General features: G+C 35.7%; 1 protein-coding gene across 1 annotated transcript in view; it reads left to right on the forward strand.

Moving 5' to 3' along the window:
* LOC106868217 (adenosine 3'-phospho 5'-phosphosulfate transporter 2) overlaps nucleotides 1–14200 on the forward strand; it is a 42989-nt gene extending 28789 nt beyond the window's left edge. Inside the window, exons 7-9 of the mRNA XM_052969737.1 lie at nucleotides 1–83; nucleotides 3076–3145; nucleotides 5576–14200. The exon at nucleotides 1–83 is cut by the window's left edge and continues 29 nt beyond it. Coding sequence (XP_052825697.1) covers nucleotides 1–83; nucleotides 3076–3145; nucleotides 5576–5729 — 307 coding nt within the window. The 3' untranslated portion in view covers nucleotides 5730–14200. The remainder of the gene's footprint in view (nucleotides 84–3075; nucleotides 3146–5575) is intronic.
* The last annotated feature ends 6954 nt before the right edge of the window (nucleotides 14201–21154 follow it).

A 21154-nucleotide genomic window follows, 5' to 3' on the forward strand; every position in this document is an offset into this window, starting at 1 on the left:
CATCTTTTCCGTTGCTGGATACCTTGGACTTATTAGTGTTTTGACTCTTGTTAAGTCCTTTGGGGCTTTAGTTGCTGTCACAGGTGAGTTAACTTGGACTTTTTAAAAATTTTACTGAAGTTTAACTATATCCAATATTGAAACCTTATGACGTGGGAGAATGTATAATCTGAAATGAAGCATATAGTGAAGAATGAACAACATGTCTACACTGTCATCATCATTGTCATCATCGTCCTCATCATCGTCATCATCGTCATATAATTAACTGTTAAATACAAGTGCAAACTGGAGATGAGATCACATCTTTGGGGAGCAAGCTTTCCAACCATGGGGTCTTGGATTCAGTCCTGCTGAGTGGTACCTTTGGAAAATATTTTTTACTATAGCCCTTGGCTGACGAAAATCCTTGTGAATGCATTTGGTGGATGGTAAAAGAAAGTAGTCTGTCATGTGTGTGTGTGTGTGTGTACATATATCATCATCATCATCGTTTAACATCTGCTTTCCATGCTAGCATGGGTTGGACGATTTGACTGAGGACTGGCAAGCCAGAAGGCTGCACCAGGCTCCAATCTGATCTGATAGAGTTTCTACAGCTGGATGCCCTTCCTAACGCCAACCACTCCGAGAGTGTAGTGGGTGCTTTTGCGTGCCACCGGCACAAAGGCCAGTCACACGGTACTGGCAACGGCCACGCTCAGAAAAGTGTTTTTTACATGCCACCTGCACAGGAGCCAGTCCAGCTGCACTGGCAACGACCTCACTCAAATGTTTTTCTAATGTGCCACCAGCACAAGTGCTAGAAGGCAATGCTGGTAACGATTACACTCAAATGGTGCTATTTACTGGCCATCCCCACCATCTCTTGACAACTGGTGTTTGTTTGTTTATGTCCTTGTAACTAAGTGGGTTCAACTAAAGAGAATGACAGACTAAGAACCAAACTTATGAAGTATAAATACTAGGGTCAGTTTGTTCGACTAAACCCTTTAAGGTTCTGCCCTAGCATGGCTGCAGTCTGATTACTAAAATAAGTGAAAGATGAGTGACTATATGGTTGTGTGGGGAAGAAGTTCATTTCACAATGATGTGTGGCGTCTTGCACATGAGTCTTCTATATTCTACAATAGTCATGGATCAACCAAAGACCTGTTAGTGAAATATAGTAAACAGAAACAGTGTGGAAGTCCCTTTCACGGACTATTCTTATTTTGAGTGGTAGACTTAATTCATTAATTGGTTTAACTATTCCATATTGTCTTTGGTTGCCTTTAATGAGTTCACTCTGGTGTAATCCTTCAGTCTAGATGTCCAGTGGGAGAATAACCTCCTCTCCACTTCCTCTCCATCATGGAGGCTCTAAAATATTGTCTGACTGCTGCTTTTCCTTCTTTGGCTAAGCTAAAAAGCACCCATGCTGCTGCCACATAAAAAGCACTCGTGCAAGTGCATTTAATAAGCACTCATGCTGGTGCTACATGTAAAGCACCTTTGTTGGTGCCACATAAAAAGCACCCACTATACTCTGTAAAATTGGTTGGTGTTAGGAAGGGCATCCAGCTGTAGAAACCATGCTAAAACTGACAATTGAAGCCTGGTGCAGCTCCTGTCAAACTGTCTAACCCATGGAAAATGGACGGTGAATGATGATGATGATGACAATAATGGTTTTATACTCTCAGAATTTTCAGTCATATTTGTTACACAAGAACTGATCAGATAATGCCTCCCATGTGGCAACGTATTTTGCACTGCATTGGTAGAACAGACTTGTGTCTGGCTTATTTAATGTGACAGATCCTGTGGGTTACTCTCAACATTTTCTGTCTGCATCTTCCATGTCTACATGAGCAGATCTAACTGGGAAGTTTGTCAATATTGCTATTGATGTTGTGGTTGTTTAGCCCTAGGACAAAAACGACCCCCTTTGGTCATGAATGATCTTGGGATTGTACCTAGAAAATTCCCCTCCAAAGCACACAAGTCCAGGCAAGGTTGTTTATAGAAGACCAACAGTCACTCATGCATACCAGCCTCCCCTTTCCATGCCACCAATGTTATCCAAGGGAAAGGCAAAGACCGATACAGCTTGGCATAAGTGATGTTGGAACTTATTTCTACTGTTGAATGAACTGGAGCAATGTGAAATAAAGGGTTTTACTCAAGAACACAGCACACAGCCCAGTCTAGGAATTGAACTCACTATCTTATGATTGTGAGCCCAACACTCTAATCACTGAGCCATACCCCCTCACTAAGGACAGCAAACCTATGATTAAAGTTATTCTAGCCTAACTGTTCCATTTAAGACCACATTATCTAAGGCTACTTACTTTTAAACAGTGGCTTGTGAGTTGAAAGATATTTGGCTGCTAATTTTAGTATGTCAGGTGACTATGTGGAAACTTTCTTTCATTGGCTCATTACAACAGTGTGTGTATGTGTGTGTGTCTCTCTCACTCTGTTTTGTGTCTAAAATTACCTGAAAAATCATTTGTGGTCTTCTGGTCTGTTAACTTCTCTCTCTTTTAACCCTTTTGTGACTATCCCACTTGAAACTGTTCTTAGTTTTATGGTTGAGCCTTCTTGCATTAAAGTGATCTAAAACAAAATCTTACATCAAAATTTCATGTTAATTTATGTTCCAAACACCAGCTTAATACTGACAGTTATTTTAATAAATTCATTATTTTCAAAATTAAATGAAACATAGGCAGTGTGTTTCAACAGCAATATGGTGATGAAAGAGTTATATGCTATTTGATGTAAATGCTTACTGAAATTCTGAACATAATTTTCTTGTATGGGTAATATAAAGCACTTACATGAGATATATATATATATATATATATATATATAAGCAATGTTAATTCTCTAAATTAGGTATTAACAGTAGCTGCACGATAAAGTGAAGTATATTGCCACTTAAATGTGGCTGACCTCTAGGGGTGGATGTTACTGTTGCTTTTAGCCCCAGGAGGACATCTCCTCCAGCTGGCTTATCGACACACTCATATATATATGAGAAGATGAGGTTTTCTCTCTAATTTCTTCCTTTTTCTTCTCTTTCAGTGACTACTTGTCGAAAAGCCTTAACCATTGTCTTGTCATTCATATTTTTCACAAAACCTTTCACCATTCAGTAAGTGTTGTTTGCTTATATACTTGTTGGTTTCAGTCATTGAATTGCGACCATGCTGGGGCATTGCCTAGAAGTGTTTATTAGTCATTATGATCAACTTATCCTATTGATCTTAATGTTTCAAATGGTTATGGCAACGAGCTGGCAGAATTGTTATTACTCCAGGCAAAATGCATAACAACATTTTGTCTGTCTTTATATTCTGAATTCAAATTCCACTGAGGTCCACTTTGCCTTTCAAAGTGGTATTTGAACTCAGAATATAAAGCTGGACAAAATGCCACTAAGCATTTGGCTTGGCATGATAATGATTCTGCCAGCTCATCACTTTACTATTGCTATAATATTAATGCCCTTTCATTGAGCCTGATGAAATGATAGGTGGTACATTGACAGAGTTGGTAGAGCATGCAATGAAATGCTTTGCAGTATTCATTCAGACTTTCAACACTGGTTTCAAATACTTTTGAGGTCAACAGATGAAGTACAACTAAAGGATTATGAAGTATTGGAATTGTTAGAATGTCAAATAGGATGTCTCATAATATCTGTTGTGGCTCTTAGCACCCCTAGTTCAAATTCCATCTTGGCACCAATCCCTTGGTTTATTCATCTGATCATAGGACTCAATTATCATGTTGTTAGCCAATATAACTAGGCAGGCTTACAACTAGCACAGATAAGCTAGTAACAACATTCTGAAGTTTCGTTCAATGGTGGATTGTAAAGCAGGTGAATGGAACTGAAGAAATAAGAAGTAGAGTGCATCTTGTTTGATTGCACTTTAAAATATAAAGGGACAAAATAATCTACTGGCACTGTATCATTTATCATTTTTGACAGCTCTTATACATTGTGATATTCATTATGTGCTTCAGAAGCAGCATTAGCTCAAAATAGCAATTTCAGTATCATACTCAATGCAGATATATCACTTAATGCTAAATTAACTGCAGTATTCATCCTATCAGAGATATTATCTTGGGATGAATACTGCAGTTAATTTGGTTTACTGTGATGTATCTGCATTAAGTATGATATGCAGATTGCATTTACAATATTGATTTCTTTTAGAGTGGTGGATTGGCAGAATTTATGAAAGCAGTGGACAAAATATCATATCGTATTTAGTTATGTCTATATTATGACTTCAAGTCCAGCTAATCTTAGTCGTTCCTTCCAAGGTCCATAAAATAAATATCAGTGATGTACTGGAATCACTATAAATGACTTATACACCTATTTACAAAAATGCCTGTCTTAGAAATCAGTATGAATTTCTTTCAACTAGATTCAATGCTTCAATACCAAGAAATATATAATCTCTGTGTATTACTGTTATTTGTATGTGTTAGCCTGGAGATAAAGCAGTAGGTGAGTCTAACACCACTACTTGGTCCTTAAATACCTTGAGTGGAGTTTGCCCTAGTGCAACCATTTGGATCAGATGTTTAGAGTAGGCATTAGCCCATTAGCAATATCAATATTAATTTCACTTGTCCACTAGTACACACTGGTGAAATGAATGAAGCTAACATCCACTCTGAATATCTTTAGTTAAAAAATGATAGTTGAGTGGGAGCCTTACATTGTTCCCTGTTAATATTGCTTTATCTCCTATTAATCATATATTCACCATCATCATCTAGTGTACCTTGGCTATCAATGACTGTTATTGTTTTTTGCAAGATATAAAGTTATTAGTCTGTGTAATATCACTCTGCAGCAAGCACAACTCATTGTCAGCCGATTGGACTGGAGCAATGTGAAATGATGTGCCTTGCCCAAGTGCACATTGCACTGCCTGGCTTACATATCAAACCCATGATTTTACACTTGTGTGCCAAACTGTCCAACTACCAGCCATTAGCCTCCACACAACCATGCATTATATATGGGTAGGTGAAGTTACGTATGTACAATACAGTAAATGGTTAACTGGAGGTAATCAAACTTTTGTGTTGCCTCTGTTTAACTACAGATTGCGTTTTAACATTTCATAACCATCAGTAAACCTTAATTTAATCTCCTATTAACTACACATTACCTCCATTGTAACTATATGTTATCTCTTGTTAATCCTACTTTACATTTTGCTAACCTTATTTTAATCACCTTTTAACCTTAATTAAACCAAAATTGCTGCCTTTTAACCTTAGTATAAACTCTTGTTAACTCTACATTTACCTCCTAGTAACCTTATATTACCACTTGTTAACCACACTTTACCTCAGTTTACCTTATATAATTTCCTATTAACTATGTGTTACTACCACTTGCCAATATTACAATGCATTCGATTTAACATCATCACCTTTCAACTTTATTTTAACTGCCTGTTAACCTTACATTAAACCCATTTATCTTACTTCACCTTTCTTTAACTATATATTACATTCTGCAAATCTCATTTTCTTGTGTTTTTTACAGTTACCTCTGGTCTGGTCTTATTGTAATACTAGGAATCTTAATGAATATTTACAGCAAGAATCATCAGAAATTCGAGATGAAAAGTTTTACACGCTTGTTAAAAGTGCTGTTTCGCCATAAAACCAAAACTGTGGGTTTGGAAAGAATCATTTAAAGATATTGCAGCTGTGATATGATACATTATTCATCAACGTTGAAAGAAAAATCATTTTTACTTTTACTGTAATTCATAGACATGTTTCTTTTTAATTGTTTATTTTTTTATTATTATTATTTTTTTTTTGGTGGGTGTGACATTTGTATTCATTTCTAATTTATGGTGTATTCCTTTCTTAGAAAGATATATAAGTTTCAAATAATCATTTCAAGTATGTTGTGTTAGTTTGGAAAGAAATTTTATCAAAAATCATACATTGAAGTTGAATCAATTACATTATAGTAGATGAAAATGTTGTAAATAATATCCATCTAAAACATATACACATATACCATTATATCCACTTTCGTTTATTTTGTAATAATAATATATATTTGATATCTAATAATATATAATTCTATTACAAAATATGGTGTACAATGAAAGATTTTGATATCTAATAATTTGTCTATGAAAGTATTTGTTTCCTACTCATAGCTGACTGGTTCATGATAGAAAGGGCCAGAGTCTCATGCTATAAAAGAGCTGTTAACCTAAAAAAAAAATCATTTCACCCATACAGGCATGGAATAATGGATGTTAAACACTAATATATAAATTTAGAATGGAAATGTTGAAGCAATGAGAAATATGCAAATGAGTATTTTTTAACAGTTTGTTTTGAAATAAACTCGGCTACATTAGTTTAAAGACTCTTTGGATGGAAAATGGTAAGATGAAAGCTTTTAGTTTGGCGGCAGGAAGATTGGGATTGATTTAGTGTAGTTAGTAGCATTCCTGTTTCAGTTTTAGATGATGTAGAGTTTGAGTCCTGCTAACAGCTTTCCATCATTTGTCAACTCAAGGTGGTTTTCACGTAATGTGTTGCAAGATCTTACAGCTGAATTCTCTTTGAGATACATCATTGATTAAGGTTTATTTATTTATATGTGTGTGTGTGTGTGTGTGTGTGCATGTGTGTAGGTGTGTGTGTGTGGACTGATATATGGGCCTGTGGTTAAAAAGTTTGCTTCATAACCATATGGTTTCAGTTTTGTTCTTACTTTGTGGAATGATGGGTAGGTTTTTTTCTCTGATAGCTTCAAGGAATTGGTTGATAGAAACTCTAGAAAACCTATTTTATATTATTATTATTATTATTATTATTATTATTATTATTATTATTATTATTAAGGTGACTAGCTGGCAGAATTGTTAGTACACTAGATAAAATGCAGCTAGCAGCATTTTGCCCATTTTTATCTTCTGAGTTCAAATTCCACCAATGTCAACTTTGCCTTTCATCTTTTTGGAGTTGATAAGATAATTACCAGTTGAACACTAGGGTCGATGTAATTGACTTACCTCCTCTCCCAAAATTGCTGGCCTTTTGCCAAAATTTGAAACCATTATTATTATTAAGGTGGCGAGCTGGCAGAATTCTTAGCACATTGGATAAAATGCTGAGCTGTATTTCTTTTGGCTCATTATGTTCTGAGTTCAAAGTCTGCTGAGATCAATTTGCCTCTCATGCTTTTGGAGTCAATAGAATAACAATTGAGATCTCTCGGGTAAATGTAATCAACTCCCCTTCACCGTCAAAATTGTTGACCTTGTACCCATAATAGAAAGGATTATTATTACTATTAAAATAATAGGATTCCTTCAGATCCAGACTATCACCTCAGTAGCATTTCATGTGAGTATTTGGTTAATGTAGTGCTGAAAGAGGTGTATCAACAGTACTCCTCATTAATCAACTAATTAATTAATTAATTAATAATGAAGCACTCTGCAAATCCAAAGAGTGTGTAGCAACAAATTGTAGTACATTTATCGCAGAGTAAATAATGATAAAAGAATTTGGAATAAAAATGATTTCCTTTACATGACAATTGTTTCCATGAGATTACTCACTTTGTACATGTAACAAATTAGTAAATAAATAACCATGCTTGCTTCATGCCCTTGCTTGATGGGGCTGGGGTCGTCCCAGATTAGTAGTCCTAGAGGCATCATCATGCATAGGGCCTATCAGATCCAATGGTATTCTCCATTGCTGGCAGTTCTGTGCCAGCCCCTCTACATCCTCCAAGGGGATGTCAAGCTTCTGGAAATTATTCTCAATGATGTCTAGCCATCTGGTGTGGGGCCTGCAATGAGGCCTCTTCCAGGCTGCAACTACTGTGTCGAATGAAAGTGAAGTCCTGGTAGGATGACCTAGTGGGAGATGGAGGGCATTGCTGTACTAGCACATGCAACAGATATGAGGTGGGAGGCTGTGGGCTTGTGTGTGCATGCATGCAGTTCTTTGTTAGGAACTTGATGGTACCATCTGATGTTCTTGATCATTCTCAGGATTCTGCTATCAGAGCTGTTGATCCTCTTTGCCAGAGTCATTGAGAGGGGCCATGTTTCTGCTCCTTAAAGGAAATAATAATCATGTAAAGAAAATGGTCATCTTTCCTTATTCATTTATATATTATGTCATAATGAAAACCACAAGTCTTGTGCATTGTGGTGCCAGATACTTACATTGTAGGGCACTTGACTGTACTGGCTAAGCTTTGCCAATCTCGAGAAGGATCTGCGATGGTCACTCCAGTATGGTAGCAATAAATTTTGTGGTAAGGCTTCAACAAATATAATAGCACTCAATCAGTTAAGAGAGTAAAGATAATGTTTTAATGAAAATCAAAGTCTTGTGCATTGTGACACAGGGTACTTGAATCATAGAGTGCTTGAGTGTACTGGCTAAGCTTTGCCAGTCTTAAGAATAATCTGCAATGGTCACTCCAGTATGGTAGCAATAAATTGTGTGATAAGGCTTCAACAAGGAGAATAGCACTGGAGTAAACATTGCAGATTCTTCTTAAGATTGGCGAAGCTTAGTCGGTACAGTTGGGTGCTCTATGATGCAAGTATCTTGCACCCCAAAGCACAGAGATTGTGGTTTTCATTATAACTTCATCTTTATTCTCTTAGGTGATCGACTGCTGTCCTACTTGTTGAGGCCTTACCACACTCTGTGGGGGTAAGGGTGGGGTTTATGTTTGTGTCTTCCTATTGTCCTGACATTGTATGTAATATTGGTAGTGACATTGTGTAGATGGTGTTATTGTTTAAACCAACTGCAAAATGAAGTATGCAGCTATATCATTTATTTAACATCCATGTTCCATGCTAGTTAAAACAGATTTTTGAAAATGTTCCCATAACTTGAAACATCATAGATGCATTACCTCTGTACTGCAAAGAAAGTTTTTAGGCAGTTGCTCAACCTGTTAAAAATAGCAGCCAAATTTTCCTCAAATCATACACAATCTTTTTATGAAAATGGCACATTGGACAATGTAGTTCTAGGTACATTGTCTGAAAGAATATCAGATGATCGAGTTTAAAATGCTTTGATCTCTGGTCTTTTCCATTAGAACTAACATGAAGATAAACAATCAGTATTTTCACAAAAGATGTGCTTTAGGTTTCTCTGAGAAATCCCATATTCTTTACACGACCACTATATTGCTGAATTTGAAGTTCAGTTTTTTTTTTGCTTCCATAAAATGGAATTTTTATTGTAATCATTTACTAGAAATGGTAGTTTCCTTTGTAGTAAGTTATCTGGTGCAATACACTTTTTCACAACTATCCTTTATGCATGGTAGTAACTTCCCACTTTTTACTGAGATTACTTCCAAGTGTTCCATTTAGGGTGTGAAGCAGTCCACCACTTGATTGATGTTTCCTATTAGTACACAACCAAGCTCCTCTCATTAATTTTTTTCTATTTTAATGATCATTGCAGTTCAGAGTTTCTCAACGTGTACGGAGTTAATCATCACCTTTTCCAAATTAATAAACTTACTAATGTGTCGGGGTATTTTTTCTGTCATTTGTGCCTCCACACACACACACACACACACACACACACACACATACACAATACTTTTTGGGAACCATTTCTAAAAGAATCATTTCACATTCTCTTGATGTTTCTGAATTTTTATAACACTAACTACATACATGCATGCACACACACACACACACACACACACACACACACACACATGTGTAGAGAGAGGAAGAGAGATATTGGGTACTTGTGAATTAAAACAGCTGCCACTCTTTTTCAATTTTATGCCATACATTTTGGTGCAGACTGTAACAACAGCATAGAATACCTCATTGAAGGATGTGATATTTAGTTAGTTTTTGTTTATGATGGTTTTGAGGGCCATGTTCACCTGGCTTATTTTGTATTTTTTTTTCCTGCTATGAATCTTAGGAAGGTCACTGTGAGCCTTCATGTCCATATTTTGGACTTTGATCCATTCAGCCATTATCTGTTCTTCAAGTTCTCTCAGGTACCTTGTCTTGTTACCAATATTATTTATTTTCTCTAAATTGTTGTTAGTCTCTTCAGTATGCTCATCTGCAATGGTTTGATCATCAGGAAGAGTATTTTGGTTGTTTCTTGTTGTGTGTCATGTTTACTTCTTCCTGCAAAGATTTTTCTTCTATAACTCTGGCACAGTTCTTGTCTGTTAATTTGCAAATTGTAAATGCTGGGTTGTTTCTTAGATCTAATTTTACATTCTTTTATTTTGTCAATTTTGATATCAGCTTACAGTTTTCATCTTATGATATTTCTTTGCACATTTGTAAACTTGTTGCTGTTTAGGTTTAGTCCTATGTTAGGAGTCTTTTTTTCTCCAGTGAGAGAAAAGAATCCTAATATAGGACAAAGAATCCTTGTTCAGTGTTTAAGCTGTCTTATTATTATTTAAGGTGGTGTGCTGGCAGAATTGTTAGCATTCCAGGCGAAATGATTAGCAGTATTTTGTCTGTGTTCATGTTCTGAGGTTGACTTTGCCTTTCATCCTTTCAGTATTGATATGTAAATACTAGTTACGCACTGGAGTTGATACAATTGACACATTCTCACCCCTGAAATTGCTGCCCTTGTGGCAAAATTTGAAACCATTATTATTATTGTTGTTGTTGTGCTGTTGCTGCTGCTGTTGTTGTTTAAGGTGGCAAGCTGGCAGAATCGTTAGCATGCCAGGTGAAATGCTTAGCAGGATTCTGTCTGTCTTCACGTTCTGAGTTCAAATTCTGCTGAGGTCGACTTTGCCTTTTATCCTTTCAGGGTCGATAAAATAAGTACCAGTTGAACATTGGGGTTGATGTAATCAACTTATCCCCTCCCCCAAATTTGCTGCCCTTGTGGCAAAAATTGAAACCATTATTATTATTATTAAGTGGATGAAAGTTACAAAGGTGACTCAAGGACAGAGTTTCATACACAACACTTATCAAACTTGAGTTACTTCTCTAACTTTATGCCAATTAAAAATAATAATAAAATCTATTTACTCCTGAATTGTATTCTGTTTACCCTGTTTATTAAACGAAATTTATATACATGCACACACACACACACACACACTAGGAGAGAAAGAGAGAGACATGACCTGTTTATTCACTACTAGTAAATATGTCATCACTCTTTTCCCTTTCTTTCTCTCCCTCTCTCTCTCTCTCTCTCTTACACACACGCAAATGTTTATTTGTGAACCATTAGGCCACTATCATCTTCAGACAAAATATTTTACTCTGCTTTCCATTTGATTTTTACTTACTATTTTGTTGGTACAGACCATTCCTAATTTTCTTAGATTCTACCGTTTCACCTGTAAGGAATTTAATTTTGATCTCTCATTGCTGTGTTTATCAACTCATTCTTTCACTAATTTCTATCTTTCTCTCTCACAACTATCAACAAATGTTTTCAACCAGTCTTAAAAAGAAGAAAACGAATCTTCCATGAAGTAATGGCATTTTAAATATGTTAAAAATAAACAAGAGAAGACATGAATCCCTGTTGGGTTGTTTTCAGTTGAGGCACAGTAAACAAACACAGATGGTTGTGAAGCTGTATAGGAGAGAGCATCCTAGAGCAGCATGTTTATAGTGAAGTTATTTCGCTATGTTAGCACTGCTTACTAATAATGATGGTAATAAGATTGTGAAATGTATAAACATGACAACATATCTTAGTCGCCTCCATTTTCCTAAAACTTGCTTTCTACCAAAAATTTTCCATGGGCTGAGAGATCATGCACATGACAAAACATAATAAATTGCATATTATATAATTTAATTATTACATATATACGAGGTGTTTAGTAACAGACTGTTGTAAGTGCCACAACATAAAAACTGAGAAAAATGCAGTCAAAGTTTCGTGACTTTCAGAATGTGATATTTTGGCAAGGAATGAAGTTAGGAAGCTGGTTTTGGTCTTAAAATGACTGTGAAGACCTCTGCTAGTCATTCCACCTATTTATCTATGCATCTGAAAGATGAAACTGACTGCTTTTTTTCTCATCTTGAAGAATATACTGGTACTATGAAACGGTGTATCGCATTGTATATTTTAGCCATAATACCTAGAAAAAAACATACAGAGACCCCATCCCCAAAGGTATTGTTTGTGTTTTAATATACTAAGGTATATCTTTAAGAGGTAATTAAGACACTAGTCCATTAGTCAGACATAGTAAGATAATAGCCCATTATCATTATGATGGTAACAAGGAATATTAGAAAATGAGCCATAACACCTCGAAAAATGATACAGGGACCACACTAAAGTTATTGATTGAGAGTGTGTGCTTACAATGGTGTATTACTATGCTCTCTAGCCCAAGTTTGGGTGAGCAAGCAATGTGTCAATAGCGTTGAGGTACAACTTTTTACAGCCGGATTTTCGACCTTATTGCAAGCCTCACCAGTTCGTCCAACTTTTTCAGATTCTAGATGTTGAGACAAAGAAAATAATATACTCACCTTGAAAATGGCTAGGGTGGCGCTTATGACATTCTGTTACTAAACACCTCATATATGATGCAAAATCACCCTGCAGCAGTGTTCTGCAACTGCTATGCCGCAGTGTAACCTGAATGTAATTTTTTCCCTATACTTTTAGTTCAGGTGTGCCGTCGAATTTTGAAAAGAATATGTGTACTGCAGGTGGAAAAAGTTGCAGAGCACTGTCCTACAGACAGTCATTAGTCTATAAAATAGAAATATTAAAATACTTATTCTTTCTGTGTGGCCTAGTACCAAATAATTCATAGTCTGGTATTTATCTTTAGACTATTACTTGGGGTACCCTGGTCTAGCAGATAAATCACAAATAATTTAATATTTAATTTGCTCGAATAGTATTTTCATGCTGCAACAATGATAATTAGTTGACATTCAAAGATTAATATTTTCCTAGAGTCACTAATTAAAATCCAGAAAATGGAGAAGTAGCATTAATATGATTTATTAACTGCAAAAATTCAACATGTTCACTTACAGCTGTTTCAATTTTGCCCAAAAGAATTAAGTCTTTTGAGATGTTTTGGAAGAATAACATGTAATAACCTAATGATATATCTATTTTACTCCTCTGACAAGATTTTGCCCAATAAAATGTGTTAATTACTGGAATTTAATTCTTTTGGGCAAAATTGAAACAGCTGTAAGTGAACATGTTGAATTTTTGCAGTTAATAAACTATATTAACGCTACTTCTCCATTTTCTGGATTTTAATTTGAATATTTATAAATCTAGATTACTATTTTAGGAATATTACTATTCACAACAAAATAATAGGTAACAAACCAGTAATTCATTGGATATTTACTATCCCTTAAGGTGGTTTTTTAAAATCTCTGTTCATATATATATATTCTTTTTGCTTAGGCATAGGAATACTAATAACCTGGTGTTAGAACTCAGTATACATATGCTTCAGAAAAAATGCATTAGTTGAGTACAGAGCATAATTAGGTATATAAATGACAAGGGAACAAGAAATTATGTATTGTATTCCATTAGTTTACAGCTCTTTCTGTTATAAGATGCGATGCACTTGTAGTTCAATATTTATACATCACCTTATAGCAGCAACAGTTGAAGATTATTACACACACACATTAGAGTAAAAAAAATACAACACAAAATATTTCACTGATTGAAAACACTGACATGTCAACAAAATTACATTAATGACTACAGAACTGTTTACTGTTCTATAGCATTGATTGTTCTACAGCAAATTTTTTTTTGTCTTTACTTATTTTTAACATTATTTCAAACTTCATCAGTGATGGTCACATCTGAGAAAGAAGAATCAAATAAAAATACTAAAGAAAACATTCCATATCAACTAGAGTTTTAAAATATAAAAAAAAAATCTTTCTTTCTTGTTCTCTCCCTCTTTCTCCTCTTTATCTTTCATGTTAAAAATTATTAAAATTATCGGAAATTTATTGTTTACAAAAGAAGATTAAAGGCATATGAAAAAAACAAGAATTATGGTTTGTTCTTTATGTTGAATGATTTAGTTGTTTTCCTCTCTTTTTCTCTCACTTCTGTAAAATGTTCATATATTTTTGAGGATGAATATTAAAAAATGAATAATGAAAAATAACATTCCAAAAGTCTTTGTTTATTTCTTATATGCATACATACATACATACATCTATATCTATCTGTCTGTCTCTCTCTCTCTCTCTCTCTCTCTCTCTCTCTCTCTCTCTATATATATATATATATATATATATATATAAAATCTGTCTATCTAGCTCTTTACACACACACATGTGTATATGTACATATGAATATTTGTGTATATGTATGTATTATATCTGCTTGTGTTGTATGTGTTGTAAAATTCAAGTTGACTGCTACCTTGCGATAAATACAACACTACACTCCATAAGTAAATGTTCTGCTGCTATGTTTAAATTAGCTTTGAAATAATGTTACATAATCATCACCATCATTTAACGTCTGTTTTCCATGCCGGTATGGGTTGGACTGCTGACTTGGGTTATAATGTTGACCTAAAGATCTTCAATAAGGTTCCATGCCCTGAGATCTGGTTGTTATAGAGGAAACTAGGAGGGATGGCTTGTTAGAGCCATATATGATATATTGGGAAGTGGAGCGAGAGATGAGTTCTGTTTTGAGTTTAGCATGCAGGTAGGATTCAATCAAGGTTCAGTTCCTCCCCTTACCCTGTAGGTTTGTTATAATCTTTCTAGCTTTATTGGATTAGTTTAAAACTAGATGCCCATAAAAGCTATCATACGTTGATGAGCTAACTCTTAATGCTGAACCTGTGGCAGATTTAGTGTAGAAATTCCAGATGTGGAAGGAAATCCAGAACGGAGAGACCTTAAACTAAATTTGGCAAATACTATGGTGTTAGTATGTAGGAGACAAAATAGGACCCTGCTACCACCAGGTAAATGACCATTATCAATATGCAGAAAAAGAGCTGGTAGAGATTTTATATGGTGTATCCATTATAAACTATGGTCACTCAAGGTAGTAAACAGGCTAGTGGGGTCACAAAAAAGGCTGACTTTGTATGCAGCAGATGTACAAGGGCAATAAGTACTCAAAGCCCAAAGAAATTATATTCCCTCGAGATTCTTTCAAATGTTTAGGAGGATTTTAGGAGTAGCTCTATGGCTCTTGTTGTCTAGGTGATCTAAATACTAGTGGAGGTAGGAGTAATTTAGACTAGAAAGAAATGAAGCAAACACACTCTGCTCACTAGATAATGATAATGTGCATGAACAGAATAAAAAATGAGCTGAGAGAGAATCTAAATAGAAAGTCAGATAGAGTGTATGGGAAATCTGTGCTGGTATGGACACGTGATCTATACGTGGGATGGTAGTTGTGTAAAAAGTGCTTTGTGCTCAAAGTGAATGGAATCTGTGGGAAAAGGAGATCGAAGAAGAGGATCGTATATTGCCGTCTATGGACAGGGACATCGAGAAAACATGTTGCGCGTTGGCAACCAAAGCACCACCAGTAAAATACCAATCGTGGTCGGAGACTGGAGTCCATGGACCAGGATACATATCGTCCACACTGGATCAGTGACCGGTGCACACTACCTAATCGCTGTGGATAGCTATACAAAGTGGCCAGAGATATGTAGATGTAATAAACTCACGGGAAAGAACAATAATGTTCCTACTCGAGTTATTTGCTCGACACCGTGTTTCAGACGTTAGTTTCATATAATGGAACATAATTCACGGAATAAGAATAAAGAAATTTCTACAAAATGCATACCATAAAGCACATCTTTGCCCTACCCTACCACCCGAGGTCAAATGGGCAGACGGAAAGATTTGTCGACACGTTCAAAAGAGCTCTAAGAAAAGCTAGGAACGAGCTAGATTACGACGAAGCACTAACGAAAATTTTGAGAGTATATAGAATAACGCCAAATCTAAATACTAATTCAGGGAAGTCACCAGCAGAGTTAATGTTACAGAAGAACGAAGGGTAATACCAATGGAAGTCTTCTATGATATGTGTGAAGTGCCAGCACCGAGAGATATTGAGCCCCATAGAACTAGCTTCAGAAAAGGCAAACAGACTGAAGTAATACCTAAACGAAAAGGATATTAAATTTTCAAAAAGCAGAAAAGCACCCCCCCCCACCAAAAAAATAAAGCAAAAAGAACAAGAATGCTAACAAGAGTGTTTAGTACAACGAAAAGAAAGAGTGCTGTGTGTAACGAACAATACTACCTTAAAAGTCGGGCAGCAATTAAGATACAGCAGCTAAAAAAAATAAAAAAATAAAAAAATGAAGGAGGGGCGATGGAAAGAAAAAAAATTCAACTTTCTCACATTAGTCGAAATCTCAAAAGGGGAGATGTGATGAAAGTTACGACGCCCCCTTGCGAGAGATAGATTGGTTTGAGTAAAGTATAAATAGTAATGATCCAAGTTAGTTCGAGGTTCAGAGTTTGGAGTTAAGTGAAGTTCGTGTTAGTTTGCAATCACATCGGAAGGTGTCGGTTGGTTAGTTCACAAGGGATACTGATTGTTGATTGATAAAGAGATTTGTTTGTTCGTTACATTGTTTTTACTGTTGTCTGGTTATCAAATTACGTTACTACAATATATATTTACACAAACACACACACACACCCACACGCACACACACACACACAAGAAAAGAAAAAGGGATTAAAATCTCCAGGCAGATATCAATAAAGCACTCAGTTTTAAATGAATTTGGTTAACTACATGCAACAATCAGACACAAATAAATAGCAAGTAGAAAACACATCGAAGGTAATTCCACATGTATGACAAGTAGATCCCAATAACATTTAGAAGAATTTCGAGAAATTCAGAATATTAGACAACAAAAATACGTATGGAGATTATCACATCTTTCGTTGTAGAATTCACCTTACAAAACCGACAATTGTTTCTTATTTCTTTATTGCCCACAAGGGGCTAAACATAGAGGGGGACAAACAAAGGGATTAAGTCGATTACATCGACTCCAGTGCGTAACTGGTACTTAATTTATCGACCCCGAAAGGATGAAAAGAAAAGTCGACCTGGGCGGAATTTGAACCCAGAACGTAACAACCGACGAAATACTGCTAAGCATTTCGCCCGGCGTGCTAACGTTTCTGCCAGCTCGCCGCCTTTTGTTGCTATTGTGTTAACATATTTAGATATAGAAAATATCATTGAAATTAATATTTCCGAGAATACATGTTAATACAATGTTACCAAGACGATCTAAAAACGTGTTAACATGTATTTTCGGAAATATTAACCCCCCCCCCCCCCCACACACATGATAGAAAAAGCTGTAGTGAGACTAACTGCAATTACTCTTTCTAGATTTTCCCAATATTTTATAGAAGTTACCTTCCTTACATTTTGCCTTCAGAATTCAAACCTCGTTGAAATTCTTATTTATTAATTATATTGAAAAGCTCAGTTAATCGAAGGATTTTGAATTAGTAGATGACATGTGTGAAACTCCGAACGTATCTCTGCGTTTGATTTTGCGTACATCATCGCTGTAGCTAATTTAAAGAGATTTAGTTATTATAAGGGAAGCAACTCTTTGGTGATTTGGGAAATAGGTCAACACGGATCGTTGATATATCTTGCGTTAGATATAATAGACTCAAACTTTTGAATGCTCTACCCCAGGCTAATTGAAATCCACCGACTGAAACCAACAAGATAAAATAGATAAATAAATAAATAAATGGCAATATGCTTCACCACAAATGAACTGATTTCTAGGTCAGCCCCAAGTAGGCTAATGATCGAGGCGTTCCTGTTGTAACCATCCCGTCTTCTATTTTAGGTAAAATATTATGAATAACAATATGACTTTAGGTGTCTTTTTGTTCATGAACACAATTAAATACGATTTGACGGGTAAATTTCGCTGCTATTTCTAGCAGACTGATCGAGTATGCGGAGAGTCGCGCGTTAGCTGGTAAGGCTCACTGTATACAGAGACTAGCACGTTAGCTGATAAAACTCTGTTTGAGCTTTTACGTATTTACAATTAGAAAATATTAATTAGAATCCACTACACCCATAATTCTTTCATGTTATCTTTGTTGAAGGTAGTGAATTTTTTCAGTAAATAAAGCGTTGGAAAGAATGCCTCGTACTATTTGTTCTAATTCACTGCGTTCTGAGCTAAAATCCTGCCTTTGTTAACTTTATCTTTCATAAATAAATACTGGCAATGGATGCAATTTTTAGATTCAACTTAATGTGAGCGTATTGTTTGAATGTCGAATACTGGTATGCGGTGACGGGCACCTGCTACTGAGGATGTACAATATACTGAAATCATGTGATGTAGTTGTTCTGCACTCATTCCAGACGTGACTCTTCTACTATGATATATATGTGCTTTTAAGCACCGGCCCTAAAGGTTATCGGCCCTAAAGAGGGAGCCTTTCTCTTGGATAATATCGGTGGCGAGGAAAGATGAAAGTTTCATGCACAGGTAACTTCTAATCTTCCACAAAATCCTTGCCCAGGCCCGTGTTTATATATACAAATCCATGGTCAACCCAGATCAATGGAAAGCCTAAAGAGTTTTGTTTTTAAATGAAGAAAGAAATAATAATAAAACAAAGAGAAGGAATCTTCTCTAAAGTCGTTCGACTTGCTTGAAATTTCTGGTACATTCTGCAAGAATGTACCCTATCGTCTAACATTTCTATTAATATTTTGATGTGGGTATACGATGAAATTTGCTTGTGAGAAAATTTTATCTTTCTTTGCCAATTAATTATACGCTCATACCCATGACAAATGACCATCACTCAAATGCTATATTGACCACTTAAGTATATATACAACATTACTTTTAAGTGTATATTATTAAGATTCTAGTAAGCACTTGAAATGCCTTTTGAATTTGATTTTCCATTAAAAGCACGAACGATTAGGAAACTAAGTGTAAAATTATAAAGCTGCTTATATAAAACAAAGATCATTGGGAAATTGTCAGAATCTCAACTGTCTTTTATTTTGGAGCCATCATTATGAAAGTATACGATTAAGAAACAAATCGCTTTCATCTTGAAAACCTTGTGTGCGTACATATTTCCCTTTACATATTGGATTCAAATTTTGGCACAAGGCCAGCAATTTCGAAGGAGGAACTAGTCGATTACATTGACTCCAGTACTCAACTGATACTTATTTTATCGACTCCTGAAAGGATAAAGAGAGAAGTCGACTTCGGTGGAATTTGAACTCAGAACGTAAAGACGGACGAAATGCCACTAAGCCTTTTACGCGGTGTGTTAACGTTTTGACCAGCTCGCAGCCTTAATTTTTACCTTTATATATTAGTTATAAAAAATATGTGTGAGTGTGCAGCAGCGCACTGTTTTGAGGGAACTTTGCTAACATCTTAAAAAATGAAAGGACGCACTGGATGATGTGGTTTTAGATACAGTATGTCCGAAAAAAAAGAAAAAAAAAAAGAAGAAAGGAATTGATCGTGTGTATTCTGGATAAAGACGGACCTGGATTAAAGAAAGTGAAAATATTACTCCTACCACCGCCTTTTTCATTAAGATAAGAAACAAATGAAAACCAATAGTGTTACCAATAGTGTAATAGATCTTTGAGCAAAACCATTCGAACCCCAATCATCTCGAATTTCTGTCAAGGATAGATTATCTAGGATTACAGAATACAATGTGTCTCTCTTGTTATGTAACAAATGCTAGTTGTGATTAGAAGGAAATGTCTCACTCACTGGTCTTTGGGACCATCTGCAATTTTATTTATTGTTTCGCCCAAAATAGAGTTATTTCCCTTGATGAATGTTTGAGTTATCTACCTTAGACTATTGTGCAAACTATCTTCCACCATATAAAATAAAATTTTCAGTTTTTTTGAAAAATCTTCTGTGTACTTTTAGACGGCATCATTATAACCATAGACTACATTAATCTTATATCATATTGCTTTCTGTTGGGAAGCAGAACACTGGGGATTATAAGAAACAACGGTACCAGATTGTGAAGTGTAAATCTTATATCTTTCATTTGACTCCACACGAAACGACATTATATTCATATCAGTTTTCTTTGTCCTCGACTGTCTTTCTCCCCCTTCTCTTTTTTCTGTTGCTTTCCCTCCCACCTCTCTGTCTCATTTCCCTTCTACTTATTTCTCTTATTATCACTTTCTCTCCGTCTATCTTTCTTCGCAATCCAGCCTGCACCAACCCGTACCTTAGTCACTTAAAGAGGGAAGAGACACTGGATAATCCATTATAGATTCTCCTAAATAGATAAATTTGCTCGATCAGTTTTGGCCGGATGTCAAATACTACTACTACTACTACTACTACTACTACTACTACTACTACTGATGATGATGATAATAATAATCCTTTTTATTACAAACACAATGCCTGAAATTTGGTGGAGGGGGACAGTTGATTACATCAACTCCAGTGTTTCACTGGTACTTAATTTATCGACCCCGAATGAATGAAAAGCAAATTTGACCTCATAACGTCAAAATACTGATGCAGTACCAGGCAGTAGCTTTCAAGGCTTCTGATCTTAACTGATTGGAAGAGTTATGTACATTGTTTGGTCTTGGTATAAAAGACGGGCTACAGAAAATGTTCTGCTCAATACCACAGATTTGCTTGTCAGTTGTTCGACCTTAACTAGTTGAGTATGTCCCTTAGTGCATCTCTGATCACGAGTAGAAGTAATGGGGGAGCATCATAGTCGTATGATGTAAATAATTCTTTGAGGTTTGGATAATTCACCTTTGGAAACATGGGTGTTTCGTTCAACATCCTTAAACAGCTCTTATTCAGGGGTCTTTTGAGCAGCATAGGACACTCGACCTGACGAAAATTCTAACTGAGACCCACCTGTAAGGTCATGCGCTGTTTATCTTGATATGAGATCACCATGTCGTGCACATATGGTTGTGATGCACGTGCCTGGTGTACCCTTATCAGACGGGTAGTCATGATGGGTATATTGGGCTTCGTATATTTTACCCCAGGGTCACTTTGATGGCATACACT

The sequence above is a fragment of the Octopus bimaculoides genome, chromosome 7, assembly GCF_001194135.2.
Source record: "Octopus bimaculoides isolate UCB-OBI-ISO-001 chromosome 7, ASM119413v2, whole genome shotgun sequence".
In the NCBI taxonomy this organism is placed as follows: Eukaryota; Metazoa; Mollusca; class Cephalopoda; order Octopoda; family Octopodidae; genus Octopus; species Octopus bimaculoides.